At 43.3% G+C, this 17,854-nt stretch overlaps 1 protein-coding gene across 2 annotated transcripts in view; it reads left to right on the top strand.

The window, feature by feature from the left end:
* Positions 1 to 17,854, top strand: part of MEI1 (meiotic double-stranded break formation protein 1) — a 1,359,645-nt gene that overhangs the window by 87,986 nt on the left and 1,253,805 nt on the right. For both annotated transcript variants that reach the window (XM_077277434.1, XM_077277433.1), the window contains exons 4-5: positions 11,117 to 11,167; positions 12,196 to 12,269. In XM_077277434.1, coding sequence (XP_077133549.1) covers positions 11,117 to 11,167; positions 12,196 to 12,269 — 125 coding nt within the window. The remainder of the gene's footprint in view (positions 1 to 11,116; positions 11,168 to 12,195; positions 12,270 to 17,854) is intronic.

Genomic DNA, 17,854 nt, shown 5'->3' with positions numbered 1-17,854 from the left:
GTAGCCGAGACCCCAAAGTACATGATCGGGGTCGGTATTACCGACCCCTGTTTTGCGATCGCCGGTAATGAACTGTTTACCGACGACCGCAAAAAAAAAAAAGCGATGTGTAATTCTTTGTCCTCTGATGTGATCGCACATCAGAGGACAGAGAAATAGGGGGATTCGGGGACCCTGTCATACTTACCGGTGTCCCTGGGTCCTCCTGCATCCCCTCCTGCCCGCTGGCTTCTTCATCTGGTAAGAAAATGGGTGCATGCGCAGTGCACCCACCATGATCTGCCGGCCAGCAGCTAGAGGAGTTGCGGCTAAATTTAGGGTTAGGGTTAGGGTTGGGGCTAAATTTAGGGTTAGGGTTGGGGCTAAATTTAGGGTTAGGGTTAGGGTTGGGGCTAAATTTAGGGTTAGAGTTGGGGCTAAATTTAGGGTTGGGGCTAAATTTAGGGTTAGGGTTGGGGCTAAATTTAGGGTTAGGGCTAGGGTTAGGGCTAAAGTTAGGGCTAGGGTTGGGGCTAAAGTTAGGGTTAGGGTTGGGGCTAAAGTTAGGGCTAGGGTTGGGGCTAAAGTTAGGGCTAGGGTTGCGGCTAAAGTTAGGGTTTGAGTTGGGATTAGAGTTAGGGTTTGGATTAGGGTTGGCATTAGGGTTAGGTTTGGGATTAGGGTTAGGTTTGGGATTAGGGTTAAGGTTAGGGTTAGGGGTGTATTGGGATTACGGTTAGGTTTGAGGTTAAGGTAGAGATTAGGATTAGAGGTGTGTTGGATTTAGGGTTCTGATTAGGGTTATGGTTAGGGTTGTGATTATCGTTAGGGTTGTGATTAGGATTATTGATCGGGTTGGGATTAGGGTTAGGGGTGTCTTGGGGTTAGGGTTGGAGTTAGAATTGGGGGGTTTCCACTGTTTAGGTACATCAGGGGGTCTCTAAACGCCACAGCCAATTTTGCGCTCAAAAAGTCAAATGGTACTCCCTCCCTTCTGAGCTCTGCCGTGCGCCCAAACAATGGTTTACCCCCACATATGGGGCATCAGCGTACTCTGGATAAATTTGACAACATCTTTTGGGGTGCAAATTCTCCTGTTACCCTTGTGAAAATAAAAACTTGGGGGCTAAAAAAATCTTTTTTGTGGAAAAAAAAATATTTTTTATTTTCACGACTCTGCATTATAAACTTCTGTGACGCTCTTGGGCATTCAAAGTTCTCACCACACATCTAGATAAGTTCCTTGGGGGGTCTAGTTTCCAAAATGGGGTCACTTGTGGCGGGTTTCTACTGTTTAGGTACATCAGGGGCTCTGCAAACGCAACATAACGCCCGCAGACCATTCTATCAAAGTCTGCATTCCAAAACGGCGTTCCTTCCCTTCCGAGCTCTGCCATGCACCCAAACAGTGGTTTACCCCCACATATGGGGTATCAGCCTACTCAGCATAAATTGCACAATAAATTTTAGGGTCCAATTTCTCCTGTTACCCTTGTAAAAGTAAAAATTTGGGGGTGAAAAGATAATTTTTGTGGAAAAAATATGATTTTTTTTATTTTCATGGCTCTACATTATAAACTTCTGTGAAGCAGTTGGGGGTTCATAGTGCTCACCACACATCTAGATAAGCTCTTTGGGGGGTCTAGTTTCCAAAATGGGGTCACTTGTGGGGGGTTTCTACTGTTTAGGTACATCAGGAGCTCTGCAAATGCAACATGACGCCCGCAGACCATCCCATCAAAGTCTGCAAGTCTCCAAGTGGCGCTCCTTCCCTTCAGAGCCCCGATGGGTGCCCAAACAGTGCCCCTCCCACATATGGGGTATCAGCGTACTCAGGACAAACTGATCAACAGATTTTGGGGTCCAATGTCTCCTGTTACCCTTGAGAAAATATAAAATTGCAGGCTAAAAAATCATTTTTGAGGGAAAAAAAATGATTTTTCATTTTCAGGGCTCTACTTTATAAATTTCTGTGAAGCACTTGGGGGTTTAAAGTGCTCACCACACATCTACATAAGTTCCTTAGGGGGTCTACTTTCTAAAATGTCACTTGTGGGGGGTTTCTACTGTTTAGGCACATCAGGGGCTCTCTAAACGCGACATGGTGTCCGATCTCAATTCCAGTCAATTCTACATTGAAAAAGGAAAACGGCACTCCTTCTCTTCCAAGCTTTGCGGTGCGCCCAAACAGTGGTTTACCCCCACATATTGGGTATCGACGTACTCAGGAGAAATTGCACAACAAGTTTTGTGATCTAATTTCTCTTGTTACCCTTGTGAAAATAAGAAGTTGTGGGCGAAAAGATCATTTTTGTGTAAACAAATGCGATTTTTTATTTTCACGGCCATACTTTATAAACTTCTGTGAAGCACTTGGGGGCTCAAAGTGCTCACCACACATCTAGATAAGTTCCTTAAGGGGTCTAGTTTCCAAAATGGTGTCACTTATGGAGCGTTTCCACTGTTTAGGCACATCAGGGGCTCTCTAAACGTGACATGGCATCCGATCTCAATTCCAGCCAATTCTGCATTGAAAAAGTCAAACGGCGCTCCTTCTCTTTCAAGCTCTGCGGTGCGCCCAAACAGTGGTGAACCCCACATATGGGGTATCAGCGTATTCAGGAGAAATTGCACAACAAGTTTTGTGATCTAATTTCTCCTGTTACCCTTGTGAAAATAATACGTTTTGGGCGAAAAGATCATTTTTGTGTAAACAAATGCGATTTTTTATTTTCACGGCCATACTTTATAAACTTCTGTGAAGCACTTGGGGGCTCAAAGTGCTCACCACACATCTAGATAAGTTCCTTAAGGGGTCTAGTTTCCAAAATGGTGTCACTTATGGAGCGTTTCCACTGTTTAGGCACATCAGGGGCTCTCTAAACGTGACATGGCATCCGATCTCAATTACAGCCAATTCTGCATTGAAAAAGTAAAACGGCGCTCCTTCTCTTCCAAGCTCTGTGGTGTGCCCAAACAGTGGTGAACCCCACATATGGGGTATCAGCGTATTCAGGAGAAATTGCAAAACAAAATTTATGGTTAAATTTCTGTTTTTACACTTGTGAAAATAAAAAAAAAAGATTCTGAATTAAAATGTTTGCAAAAAAAAGTTAAATGTTCATTTTTCCCTTCCACATTGTTTCAGTTCCTGTGAAGCACGTAAAGGGTTAATAAACTTCTTGAATGTGGTTTTGAGCACTTTGAGGGGTGCAGTTTTTAGAATGGTGTCACACTTAGTTATTTTCTATCATATTGACCCCTCAAAATGACTTCAAATGTGATGTGGTCCCTAAAAAAAAATGGTGTTGTAAAAATGAGAAATTGCTGGTCAACTTTTAACCCTTATAACTCCCTAACAAAAAAAATTTTGTTTCCAAAATTGTGCTGTTGTAAAGTAGACATGTGGAAAATGTTGTTTATTAACTATTTTTTGTGACATATCTCTCTGATTTAAGGGAATAAAAATACAAATTTTGAAAATTGCAAAATTTTTAAAATTTTCGCCATATTTCCATTTTTTTCATAGCTAATCGCAAGTAGTATCGAAGAAATGTTACCACTAACATGAAGTACAATATGTCACGAAAAAATATTCTCAGAATCAGCAGCATCCGTTAAAGGGTTCTAGAGTTGTAACCTCATAAAGTGACAGTGGTCAGAATTGTAAAAATTGGCTCTGTCATTAAGTACCAAATTGGCTCTGTCACTAAGGGGTTAAACATGGAGGATACAGACTTCTGCACAAACCAGATGGGTAAGAATCTCAACACGTTTCTGGAGGTCATGATTAACCCCTTCCCGACCTTTGACGCCACGTAGACGTCATGAAAGTCGGTGCCAATCCGACTTGTGACGCCTATGTGGCGTCATGGAGGGATCGCGTCCCTGCAGAGCGGGTGAAAGGGTTAACTCCAATTTCACCCGATCTGCAGGGACAGGGGGAGTGGTGCTTCAGCCCAGGGGGGGTGGCTTCACCCCCCCGTGGCTACGATCGCTCTGATTGGCTGTTTCACTTTCAACAGCCAATCAGAGCAATCTGTAATATTTCACCTATGAAAATTGGTGAAATATTACAATCCAGCCATGGCCGATGCTGCAATAGCATCTGCCATGGCTGGAGAGCCCGATCTGCCCCCCCCACCACCACCGATCTCCTCCTCTCCGTCCTGTCATGTCCCCTGCTCCCCTCCACCCACCTATCCGCTCCCCCGGTCCTCCTGTCCTCTCCCCCCATGCTCCGATCCCACCCCCCCATACTTACCGAGCTCCGATGTCCCTCCCGGTGTCCGTCCATCTTCTTCATGGGCGCTGCCATCTTGGAAAATGGCGGGCGCATACGCAGTGCGCCCGCCGAATCTGCTGGCCGGCAGATTCGTTCCCTGTACATTTTGGTCGCTGTGATAGGTTCTATCACAGCGATCAAAATAAAAAAAATAGTAAATTAACCCCCCCCCTTTATCACCCCCATAGGTAGGGACAATAATAAAATACAGAAAATATAATTATTTTTGTTTTTCCATTAGGGTTAGGGGTAGGGTTAGGGTTAGGGGTAGGGTTAGGGGTAGGGTTAGGGATAGGGTTGCAATTAGGGTTAGAGTTTCACTTAGGGTTAGGGTTGCACTTAGGGTTGCACTTAGGGTTAGGGTTGCACTTAGGGATAGGGTTGCACTTAGGGTAGAACTTAGTGTTAGGGTTGCACTTAGGGCTAGGGTTGCACTTAGGGCTAGGGTTGCACTTAGGGTTAGGATTGCACTTAGTGTTAGGGTTGCACTTAGGGTTAGGGTTGCACTTAGTGTTAGGGTTGCACTTAGGGTTGCACTTAGGGTTAGGGTTGCACTTAGGGTTGCACTTAGGGTTAGGGTTTCACTTAGGGTTAGGGTTGCACTTAGGGTTGCACTTAGGGTTAGGGTTGCACTTAGGGTTAGGGTTCTACTTAGGGCTAGGGTTGCACTTAGGACTAGGGTTAGAATTAGGGTTAGGGTTAGAATTAGGGTTAGAATTAGGGTTAGGGTTGCAATTAGGGTTAGGGTTACAATTAGGGTTAGGGTTAGAGTTAGGGCTAGGGTTGGAATTAGGGTTAGAATTAGGCTATGAGCACACGGTGCGGATTTGGCTGCGGATCCGCAGCGCTTTGGTCGCTGCGGATTCGTATCAGTTTTCCATCACGTTTACAGTACCCCGTAAACCTATGGAAAACCAAATCCGCTGTGCCCATGGTGCGGAAAATACAGCGCGGAAACACTGCGTTGTATTTTCCGCAGCATGTCAATTCTTTGTGCGGATTCTGCAGCGTTTTACACCTGCTCCATAATAGGAATCCGCAGGTGAAATCCACACAAAAAACACTGGAAATCCGCGGTAAATCCGCAGGTAAAGAGCAGTGCGTTTTACCTGAAGATTTTTCAAAAACGGTGTGGAAAAATCCACACACAAATCTGCAACGTGAGCACATAGCCTTAGGGTTAGGGTTGGAATTAGAGTTAGGGTTGGAATTAGGGTTAAGACTAGGGTTAGGGGTGTGTTTGGGTTAGGGTTGTGGTTAGGGTTGGGATTAGGGTTAGGGGTGTGTTGGGGTTAGTGTTGGAGTTAGAATTGAGGGGTTTCCACTGTTTAGGCACATCAGGGGTTCTCCAAACGCGACATGGCGCCACCATTGATTCCAGCCAATCTTGCGTTGAAAAAGTCAAATGGTGCTCTCTCCCTTCCGAGCCCCGACGTGTGCCCAAACAGTGGTTTACCCCCACATATGGAGTACCAGCGAACTCAGGAGAAACTGAACAACAACTTTTGGGGTCCAATTTCTCCTGTAACCCTTGGGAAAATAAAAAATTGCGGGCTAAAAAATTATTTTTGAGGAAAGAAAAATGATTTTTTATTTTCACGGCTCTGCGTTATAAACTTCTGTGAAGCACTTGGGGGTTCAAAGTGCTCACCACACATCTAGATAAGTTCCTTTGGGGGTCTAGTTTCTGAAATGGGGTCTCTTGTGGGGGGGTTCCACTGTTTAGGCACATCAGGGGCTCTCTAAACGTGACATGGCATCCGATCTCAATTCCAGCCAATTCTGCATTGAAAAAGTCAAACGGCGCTCCTTCTCTTCCAAGCTCAATTCCAGCCAATTCTACATTGAAAAAGTAAAACGGCACTCCTTCTCTTCCAAGCTCTGCGGTGCGCCCAAACAGTGGTTTACCCCCACATATGGGGTATCAACATACTCAGGAGAAATTGCACAACAACTTTTGTGGTCTAATTTCTCCTGTTACCCTTGTGAAAATAAGAATTTGTGGGCGAAAAGATCATTTTTGTGTAAACAAATGAGATTTTTTATTTTCACTGCTCTACTTTATAAACTTCTGTGAAGCACTTGGGGGTTCAAAGTGCTCACCACACATCTAGATAAGTTCCTTAAGGGGTCTAGTTTCCAAAATGGGGTCACTTGTGGGGGGGTTCCACTGTTTAGGCACATCAGGGGCTCTCTAAACGTGACATGGCATCCGATCTCAATTCCAGCCAATTCTGCATTGAAAAAGTCAAACGGCGCTCCTTCTCTTCCAAGCTCTGTGGTGCGCCCAAACAGTGGTTTACCCCCACATATGGGGTATCCGCGTATTCAGGAGAAATTGCACAACAAAATGTATTGTTAAATTTCTGTTTTTACACTTGTGAAAATAAAAAAAAATGGTTCTGAAGCAAAATGTTTGCAAAAAAAAGTTAAATGTTCATTTTTGCCTTCCACATTTTTTCAGTTCCTGTGAAGCACGTAAAGGGTTAATAAACTTCTTGAATGTGGTTTTGAGCACCTTGAGGGGTGCAGTTTTTAGAATGGTGTCACACTTAGTTATTTTCTATCATATTGACCCCTCAAAATGACTTCAAATGTGATGTGGTCCCTAAAAAAATGGTGGTGTAAAAATGAGAAATTGCTGGTCAACTTTTAACCCTTATAACTCCCTAACAAAAAAAAATTTTGGTTCCAAAATTGTGCTGATGTAAAGTAGACATGTGGGAAATGTTATTTATTAACTATTTTGAAAATTGCTAAATTTTAATTTTTTTTGCCATATTTCCATTTTTTTCATAAATAATCGCAAGTAATATCGAAGAAATGTTACCACTAACATGAAGTACAATATGTCTCGAAAAAACAGTCTCAGAATCAGCAGGATCCGTTGAAGCGTTCCAGAGTTATAACCTCATAAAGTGACAGTGGTCAGAATTGTAAAAATTGGCCTGGTCATTAAGTACCAAATTGGCTCTGTCACTAAGGGGTTAAGGGAGCTTAGGCTTCACAAACGCGTTGAGATTCTTACCCATCTGGTTTGTGCTGAAGTCTGTATCCTCCATGCTTAAAGTTTGTGAATAAAGAAAACTCTTTTTTACGGATTTGGTGAAGCTGGACATTCTCTTCTTTTTTGGACTTTATACGCTTGGACACAGCGGGTCCGTGCTCCCGAAGATTGGTTAATGCACCACGGGTGAGTTGGTTTATATTCCTTCTTTCTAAATTTTTTTGTAGGGACCACATCACATTTGAAGTCACTTTGAGGGGTCTATATGATAGAAAATACCCAAGTGTGACACCATTCTAAAAACTGCACCCCTCACGGTGCTCAAAACCACATTCAAGAGGTTTATTAACCCTTCAGGTGTTTCACAGGAATTTTTGGAATGTTTAAAAAAAATGAACATTTAAATTTTTTTCACAAAAAATTTACTTCAGCTCCAATTTGATTTATTTTACCAAGGGTAACAGGAGAAATTGTACCCCAAAAGTTGTTGTGCAATTTGTCCTGAGTACACTGATACCCCATATGTGGGGGTAAACCACTGTTTGGGCGCATGGCAGAGCTCGGAAGGGAAGGAGCGCCTTTTGACTTTTCAATGCAAAATTGACTGGAATTGAAATAGGACACCATGTCGTGTTTGGAGAGCCCCTGATGTGTCTAAACATTGAAACCCCCCACAAGTGACATCATTTTGGAAAGAGAACCCCCTAAGGAACTTATCTAGATGTGTTGTGAGAACTTTGATCCTCCATGTGTTTCACTACAGTTTATAACGCAGAACCGTGAAAATAAAAATTCTTTTTTTTCCACAAAAATTATTTTTTAGCCCCCGGTTTTTTTTTTTTTCCCAAGGGTAACAGGAGAAATTGGACACCAAAAGTTGTTGTCCAATTTGTCCTGAGTACGCTGATACCCCATATGTGGGGAGGAGCCACCGTTTGGGTGCATGGCAGACTTCGGAAGGGAAGGAGCGCCTTTTGGAATGCAGACTTAGATGGGATGGTCTGCAGGCGTCACATTGCGTTTGCAGAGCCCCTGATGTACCTAAACAGTAGAAACCCTCACAAGTGACCCCATATTGGAAACTAGACCCCCAAAGGAACTTATCTAGATGTGTTGTGAGAACTTTGAACACTCAAGTGTTTCACTACAGTTTATGACGCAGAGCCGTGAAAATAATAAAAAAAAAAATTTCCACAAAAATTTTTTTTAGCCCCTTGTTTTGTATTTTGCCAAGGGTAACAGGAGAAACTGGACCCCAAAAGTTGTTGTCCAATTTGTTCTGAGTACGCTTGTACCCCATATGTTGGGGTAAACCCCTGTTTGGGCGCACAGGAGAGCTCAGAAGGGAAGGAGCACTGTTTTACTTTTTCAACGCAGAATTGGCTGGAATTGAGATCGGACGCCATGTCGCGTTTAGAGGGCCCTTGATATGCCTAAACAGTGGAAACCCCCAATTCTAACTGAAACCCTTACCCAAACACACCCCTAACCCTAATCCCAACCCTAACCATAACCCTAACCACACCCCTAACAAGAACATGCCCCTAACCCTAATCCCAACCACACCCCAACACACCTTTAACCCCAACACGCCCCTAACCCTAATCCCAACCCTAACCACACCCCTAATTCCAACACTTCCCTAACCCTAATCCCATCCATAACCCTAATCCCAACCCTAATCCCAATCGTAAATGTAATCCAAACCCTAACTTTAGCCCCAACCCTAACCCTAACTTTAGCCCCAGCCCTAACTGTAGCCCTAACCCTAACTTTAGCCCCAACCCTAACCCTAACTTTAGCCCCAGCCCTAACTGTAGCCCTAACCCTAACTTTAGCCCCAACCCTATCCCTATTGGGAAAATGGAAATACATTTTAAATTTTATTATTTTCCTTAACTAAGGGGGTGATGAAGGGGGGTTTGATTTACTTTTATAGTGGACTTTTTAGCGGATATTTATGATTGGCAGCTGTCACACACTAAAAGACGCTTTTTATTGCAAAAAATAGTTTTTTCGTCTCCACATTTTGAGAGCTTTCATTTTTCCATATTTTGGTCCACAGAGTCATGTGATGTCTTGTTTTTTGCGGGACGAGTTGATGTTTTTATTGGTACCATTTTCGGGCACGTGACATTTTTTGATCGCTTTTTATTCCGATTTTTGTGAGGCAGAATGACCAAAAAACAGCTATTCATGAATTTCTTTTTTTTTTGGGGGGGAGGGGGGGCATTTATGCCTGTGGAGAATCAAAATGGCAGGTCAGTTTTAGCATTTAGTGAACATGGCAAAAAAGCCAAACAAAAAGCAAGTGTGGGATTGCACTTTTTTTTGCAATTTCACCGTTTTTGCAATTTCACAGTGTTACTCTGGACTCTGTCTGGCCTCTGCTCAGCTGTGTCCACCTTTTCAGAGGTACATAAAACTGTAGTTGATTACTACAGAATTAAAAAGACATGCCACCGGATCATAGGCCAGAAAATAATGCTTTTACATTGTCATATTCTGAGAGCTATACCTTTTTTTTCTCCTTGCAGAGCTGAGTGGGGGCTTTTTACATGTGTGACAGGATGATTCTTTCAGTGAAATCATTTATATTTTCATTATATTTTTTAATCGTATTTTATTCCACTTTTTTAGGTGGTTTGATGAAATTAAGATTGTTTTGCCATGTTTTTTTTATGGCGCTCATGGTAACAGTTAAATAGTGTGTTCATTTTATAGCTCAGATTGTTCCAGAAGCGACAATACCAAGGATTTGATTTTTTTGTCATTAATATGCGTATTTATTGGCATAATATTTTTTGTGATTTTTTTGTTCTTCAGTATTTTTCTTACATTTTTATTTTTTACTTTTTTGCCACCTTTTTACTTAATCCCTCTATGGGACTTTTATTTGTCTGATCAGTTTTCTAATAACCTGCAATATTCATGCGTTCCAGGATATTAGACTCATTAGTTTGATACTGACAGAATTCCTGTTAGACTCTGCTTATGCAGGGCTTAACAGACCCCATAGCTGGCAGACGTAGAAATCATTTTCTTGACCTTCTAAATGCAACAATTGCTATTTATCATAACACTTAGAGGGTTAAACAACCAGGAGGATTGGCTGTGTGTGTTTATATATATATGTACATATATACTGTATATGTACAGCTCTGGCAAAAATTAAGAGACCACCACATCAAAACCCTGTCATGGGCAGCCCAATCTCCAGACCTGAACCCAATTGAAAATCTCTGGAATGTAATCAAGAGGATGATGGATAGTCACAAGCCATCAAACAAAGAAGAACTGCTTAATTTTTTGCGCCAGAAGCAGTGTGAAAGACTGGTAGAAAGCATGCCAAGACGCATGAAAGCTGTGATTAAAAATCATGGTTATTCCACAAAATACTGATTTCTGAACTCTACCTGAGTTAAAACATTAGTATTGTTGTTTCTAAATGATTATTATGAACTTGGTTTTTTTGCATTATTTGAGGTCTGAAAGCGGATTCGTGTGCAGATCTTTCACCGGTTTTCAAAAATTCACCTGCGGATTACCCACAGAATTAACTAACTGACTGTATGATTTCAGCCATGTATGTTTGACTTAAACAATGTGGTATTAATTACCGTAAGGAGCTTCAAACTCCCTGGATGACATTACTGGATCTGTCATGTTACTTGTTTCCATGACTGGTGGGCCCCATGGTTTCACATGGTGAATATTACATTCAACATAAGCTTTGTATGTATCATGTATGCTGTGGACAATTATCCTATTTGTTTGAAGAATTTCTTAACATTCTATATGCTCTTTTTATGCTTTAAATTTGTGTTTCTTATTCCTTATTTCAGAAATGCTGGTGAATTTGGAGGATGAATCTGCCTTAAATCTTATTACAGAAAGTAAGGAAGTTTAAACATAGGTTCAAAAGGAAAAATAAAATATTATAATATGGCCTTCACATCATGTTTATTTACTCCAATTAATATATCCATAAGTGAAATCTCCCAAATTACCCATTAAATAGGGGCTGTAATGAAGAGGCATTCATGATTCAGTGACTATAATGTAAACAATTTAACAGAACAGTCATCAGCTTTTCAATAGTTGTTCACAATGATCCTGCTTCATTTATCCATCACCCATAGGCTAAATTGGCATCAGTTTAAGGCCTTCTTCACATGTCTGTTTTTTATGTCTGTATGTGCACATAAGGACACACGTACACCCATTGTATTTAATGGTGGTATGCACATATTATGCTATTTGCTATGACCTGTCCTATCTTTTGAGGTGGATGGAATCCATACTAGCGCTCAAGGACAAGGATACAGCAATTCCGCCACTATTTTCTAGTTTTCTTTTTAAGGTGTTCACTTTACAGTAAAAATTACATGTTAATGTTATTTTATGTGTGCACATGATTACGGTGATTACAAATTACTGTAGTTTTTAGATTTCAATTTCATTTTTTGAGGTTGCAAGGCACCCAGAAAACAACATTTCTGTCATTTTTCTTTATTCTTTTTTTTATAGCTGTCACCGACTATGGCTATGCCAATAAAATCACTTCTGAAATGCACAAGCCACATGGCGTGGCATTATGTACTTAGCTGTGCTGTTATACAACGTTGCAAAGCATAATTTTGTTGATTAATGCTGCATACTTGTTTTATTGTAGTTTCTGTGCTCCTTGGTTGTCCATCTACCATCAATTTTAAGAGTTCCTGAAATTATGAGTTGACCATTAAATCTTTCTTCAAAAATCCTGTTTGTGTGTTTACACTGTACTAGAATTTTTTCTCTGGAATAATGTAGAATGTATTTACTTACATGGTCCTTTTGTCAGTATGCAGTTATTGGAATCAATATCTTGTTGCTTTTGATATGCTAATTTTAAGCACATGTTCATTCTATTTGTTTTGTTCAGTTTTGGTGCAGCTAATTTTAGGCTTCAAGGTGGAACGGTTCATTCATTGTGTTTTGGATGGATGCTTAATAAAGGTAATTAAAATTAGAAAACCTAAATGTATTTTACAATCCCATTTTCAAAAAAATTCTGAATGTGCAATTTAGAGAAAACAAAAATTCAATGATTTGGAAATCTCTTATAGCCATATTTTATTTACAACAGTACAAAGAACACAGATCAGAACCCTAAAGTTAGACATTTTTCCATTTCATTTGAAAAAACCCCACACATTTAGAAATTGATGGCATTGGCAACAAAACATTTAAAAAAGTTGGTAAAGGATTTACGAAAGGCTAGAAAATGAAATGGTACTAATGAAAAACAGTTGGACACTTTGTTGTAGTGATTTATTTTGAAAAAAACAGAAACAAATGTTAATGGATGCCACATTGAGACCAAAAGGAGACCCTGTTGAAACAAATTAGAGAACATTTTTTCTTTCTTTATGGTGAGCTGGAGACACAATATGATAGTGGCTGAAGAGCAGAATAAAATGCTTTTTTAAAAAAAAAAAAAAAATTGCCACTCTGTTGCAGAGATATTAGCAATCAAAGTATTTGGGATCTCATGAGTTAACTTTTAAGTCCAAGTGGGTGTTATTAGATAGTTTTCACTGGTGGCAAATACTTCTTCTCTTTGTATAATCATAAGCAAGCAGCAACTGTCATGTCGGACGCTATTTACTCTAGGACGTCCAACAGACAGCGGTAATTCCGCATTCGTCCACTATACGCTCAGTGGCGCCGACTAGATTTTATCTAGGTTGTCCGGGGTTAATTTAGCTGGTACTCGGGTTGGAGGCTGGGTCACGCCCATTGCCTTTAAATAGTTCTGCTGGACTTTGGGCGTTGCCGATTATAGCTTGTGCCTCATGCCTAGTGATTCCGGTCTGGAGTGGTGGTCTTGGAGAAGAAATTTCGTATCTGGTGATGTATTATCCTTTGTCATATTTCTCCTTCCTATATTTGTATTTGTTTTGCCCTGTGCACATTATAGTGTTTTCCAGTGTGTCTGCGGCGTGGTGCGTTTTTAGTTTTCCCTGTCTGTGCTTTCTGTGGAGGTTGGAGAGTGGTCTAATCACTGGGTGGCGGGTAGAGGTTTCAGCATAGGGCTGAAACAGGAGTCAGGGTCAGGCCTGGTGGCCCAGGCAAGCACACCATTAGTGTAAATTCTGGGAGAGGGACAAACAGGGTTTTCCCTAGCCTGAGGGATATCGCAGGGGCCCTGGTAACCAGCCTTAGTCTACCCAGTACCCCCGTGACAATTCTAATCGGCCCCAAAATTTTTGTATTCCATGGATCCCATGATTTCCATATCCCGCCAGTGGGAGGCGCTGTCCTTACAGGTCACTGAGTTGAAAAGGGCGGTTCAGCAACAGGGTCTAGTAGTATCTAATGTGCAAGCAGAGACTGCAGGTAGAGTTGCAGAGCCAAAGATTCCTTTACCTGAGAGGTTTGCTGGGGAACGCAGTAAATTTGGTGTTTTTCGTGAAGCTTGCAAATTATAGTTTCGTATGCTCCCGATTTCCTCAGGTAATGAGGCTCAGCGTGTGGGCCTGGTATTGTCCTTACTGAATGGAGACCCCCAAGCTTGGGCATTTTCTTTACCGTCTGATTCAGCTGCATTTAACTCAGTGGAGATTTTTTTTTCTGCTCTTGGGCTAATTTATGATGATCCTGACAGAATGGCTCTAGCAGAATCTAAAATTTGCGCTATCCGCCAAGGGGAGCGAATGGCAGAGGATTACTGTTCTGAATTTCGCCACTGGGCGGTGGACACACAATGGAATGACCCCGCGCTGCGGAGTCAGTTTGTTCATGGGGTTTCGAGAAGGATTAAACAAGCCCTCCTGATGTATGAGACTCCTGCTTCTCTAGAGTCTGCTATGAGTCTTGTTGTCCGCATTGATCGCCGTTTGCATCAGGGGGTGCAAGAGATGCCGCCTATGGGGGAGGGCGTAGGTGCACTTGAGGTTGCTGCAGGTGAGCCCACGGAGCCTATGCAAATCGCAGGGGTGTCACATCATTGAGCCCCCTCGCTCAGGAAGCAGGGAGCCTGTTTTTGCTGTGGTCAAAATGGGCATTATGTAAATGCTTGTCCTCTGTTATCTAAGAAAAGCGCAACGGCGGAAAACTACTAAGCTCAGAGGGTGTGGAAGAGGCTAATCTGAGCTTATGCATATCTTCCATTGTGGTCTCTCAATGTATGCTTCCTGCCAAAGTTATGGTCGCTGGCAGAGAGCTGCCAATCACTGTTTTTGTGGATAGTGGTTCGGCCACTAATCTCATTGATGAGGAATTTGCGCGCACGGCCAGGTTCACGGTCGAAAAACTGCCTCATCCTATCCAGGTGGTCACCATCAATGCTGCTCCTCTCCCACAGGGGGAGATTACTGAGTTTGTGGCTAAGTTGAAACTCCATATAGGGGGCCTACATTTCGAGCAGGTTACATGTAGGGTACTCCATAATCTTCCTGCACAAATGGTTTTAGGTTTTCCATGGTTATCTATGCACAACCTGGTGATTGACTGGAAAACTCAGGACATATAATCCAGTGGAGCGGATTCTGCCAGGAGAATTGCCTGGCCACATGTGTGTCCGCTGTGACTCCTAGCATTCCTGAGTCACTGCTGGATTTTGCGGATGTGTTCTCAGAGAAGGGTTGCTCAGAATTGCACATCACCCCTATGACTGTACTATTAGGTTTAAACCAGGGGCCAAATTGCCGAAAGCAAGGATGTTTAACATCTCTGGTTCTGAGAGGCAAGCTAAAAAGACTACATTGCTGAGAGTTTGAGCAAAGGGCACATCAGGCCTTCGTCCTCGCCGGTGGCAGCGGGGTTCTTCTTCATTAAGAAGAAAGATGGCGGACTATGCCCGTGTCTGGATTTCAGGGAGTTAAACCAGATTACAGTTCGTGATCCATACCCTATGCCACTGATACCTGATTTGTTCAACCAGGTGGCTGGTGCTAAGTGGTTCTCCAAGCTTGATCTCAGGGGGGCGTACAACCTCATAAGAGTCCGTCAAGGTGATGAGTGGAAGACGGCTTTTAATACTCCTGAGGGTCATTTTGAAAATTTGGTGATGCCATTTGGGTTGACAAACGCGCTTGCAGTATTTCAACATTTCATAAATGATGTGTTCTCGCATGTCCTGGGGAAATTCGTTATTGTGTACCTAGATGACATTCTCATTTATTCATGCGACCGTGATACTCATTTAGAGCATGTTAGGCAGGTGTTACAGCTACTCAGAGAGAATAAGCTCTATGCAAAACTTGAGAAATGTGTATTTTGTATTTTCGGTTCAGGAGTTGCCTTTCTTGGGTTATATTGTGTCTGCTTCAGGGTTTAAAATGGACGCCGCTAAGGTGCAAGCGGTGCTGCGTTGGGAACGGCCTGATAACCTAAAAGCGCTTCAGCGGTTCCTTGGGTTTTCTAACTATTATAGAAAGTTTATCAAAGATTTTTCTACCATTGCTAAACCGCTTACTGACAGGACGAAAAAGGGTACCAATTTCTCTGCCTGGCCTGAGGCTGCTGTGCGCGCATTCGAATTTCTGAAGAACAGTTTTGCTTCGGCCCCCATTCTGGTGCAACCGGACGTATCAAAACCATTTACCATGGAAGTCGATGCGTCTGAGGATGGAGTGGGGGCGGTGCTGTCACAAGGCTCATCCTTGGGCGAGTTGCGTCCATGCGCCTTCTTCTCCAAGAAGCTGTCGCCCGCCGAACGTAACTACGATATCGGCAACAGGGAGTTGTTGGCTATCAAGTTGGCTTTTGAGGAATGGCGACACTTCTTGGAGGGGTCGGTCCACCAGGTTACAGTTATCACCGACCATAAAAATCTGCTTTATTTAGAGTCAGCCAAGCGTCTGTCCCCCAGGCAGGCTCGCTGGGCGTTGTTTTTCACGCGATTCAACTTTTTTGTTACTTACCGACCGGGGTCTAAGAACACTAAGGCAGATGCTTTATCTAGGTGATTTCCGGGGGAAGAAACTTGGGAAGATCCGGTACCCATCCTCCAAAAGGGTGTAGTGGTCTCGGCTCTCACGACAGAGGTTGAGGCTGAGATTGCTGAGGCTCAGGAGGAAGTACCACCAGAGCTTCCCATTAACAAATCGTTTGTACCTCTCCATCTTCGCCTAAAGGTGTTGGGTGAGCATCCTGATGCTGTTCTGGCTGGCCATCCAGGGGTTAGGGGTACCTTGGAGTTGGTGTCGCGTCTGTTTTGGTGGCCCAAAATCCGACAGGATGTGGTCTCGTACGTGTCAGCATGTACCACGTGTGCTGGGGCTAAAACGCCTCGCTCCCATCCTGCTGGCACATTACATCCTCTAGGGGTACCCAGTAGACCATGGACAGAGATCTCCACGGATTTTATTACAGACCTGCCCTCCTCAGCTGGGAACACGGTCATCTTGGTGGTTGATCGGTTCTCAAAGATGTCGCACTTTGTGTCCTTGCCTTCGTTGCCTAACGCAAAGACTCTGGCTCAGGTATTTGTGCAGGAGGTGGTCAGACTTCACGAGGTTCCATCTGACATCGTGTCTGATAGAGGTACTCAATTTGTGGCAAAGTTTTGGAAAGTATTTTGCTGACGGCTGGGGATCAAGTTATCGCATTCTTCGGCGTTTCATCCTCAGTCAAATGGTCAGACCGAGCGTATGAACCAGAATTTGGAGCAGTATTTACGCTGCTTTGTTTCTGACAATCAGGAGGACTGGTCGACGTTCCTTCCTTTGGCGGAGTTTGCCATAAATAATCACCGCCAGGAATCGTCTGGGGAGTCCCCGTTCTTTTGTGTTTATGGGCATCATCCTCAATTTTGTACTCTGCGTCAGGGGGGCTCTGCTGGCGTCCCAGAGGAGGACCAGCTAGGAGCACAACTGTCATCTGTCTGGAGGAGAGTGAAACAGCGCTTGCTGAGTGTGGGTGCTAGGTACAAACGTGTGGCTGACAGTAGACGGTTGCCAGGTCCGGACCTGAGTGTGGGTGACTGGGTGTGGTTGTCCACAAAAAACATAAAACTCAAAATACCATCCCTGAAATTAGGTCCAAGGTTTATTGGTCCATTTAGGGTCGCCGCCATCATTAACCCAGTAGCCTACCGATTAGAGCTTCCTACGGTTTATAAGATACACAACGTGTTCCACAGATCGTTATTGAAAAGGGTGGTGGGTTCCGTGGACGCGACGCCGACGCCATCTCCAGTTTTGGTGGATGGCAATTTGGAATTTGAAGTCTCCAAGGTGGTTGATTCTCGTGTAGGGCATCGCACATTACAGTACCTGGTACACTGGCGTGGTTATGGGCCGGAGGAGAGGTCTTGGGTACCAGCCTCAGACATTCATGCGGACCGGCTGGTCAGTATGTTTCACCGCCGCCATCTGGAAAGCCGGGTCCTATAAGTCGTGAGGGCCCTGGGGTCCCTTGTAGAAGGCGGGGTACTGTCATGTCGGACGCTATTCACTCTAGGGCGTCCGACAGACAGCGGTAATTCCGCATTCGTCCACTATACGCTCAGTGGCGCCAACTAGATTTTATCTAGGTTGTCCGGGGTTAATTTAGCTGGTACTCGGGTTGGAGGCTGGGTCACGTCCATTGCCTTT

The sequence above is a fragment of the Ranitomeya variabilis genome, chromosome 8 (assembly GCF_051348905.1).
Source record: "Ranitomeya variabilis isolate aRanVar5 chromosome 8, aRanVar5.hap1, whole genome shotgun sequence".
Lineage (NCBI taxonomy): Eukaryota > Metazoa > Chordata > Amphibia > Anura > Dendrobatidae > Ranitomeya > Ranitomeya variabilis.
This window is presented reverse-complemented; position numbering and strand designations above follow the sequence as displayed.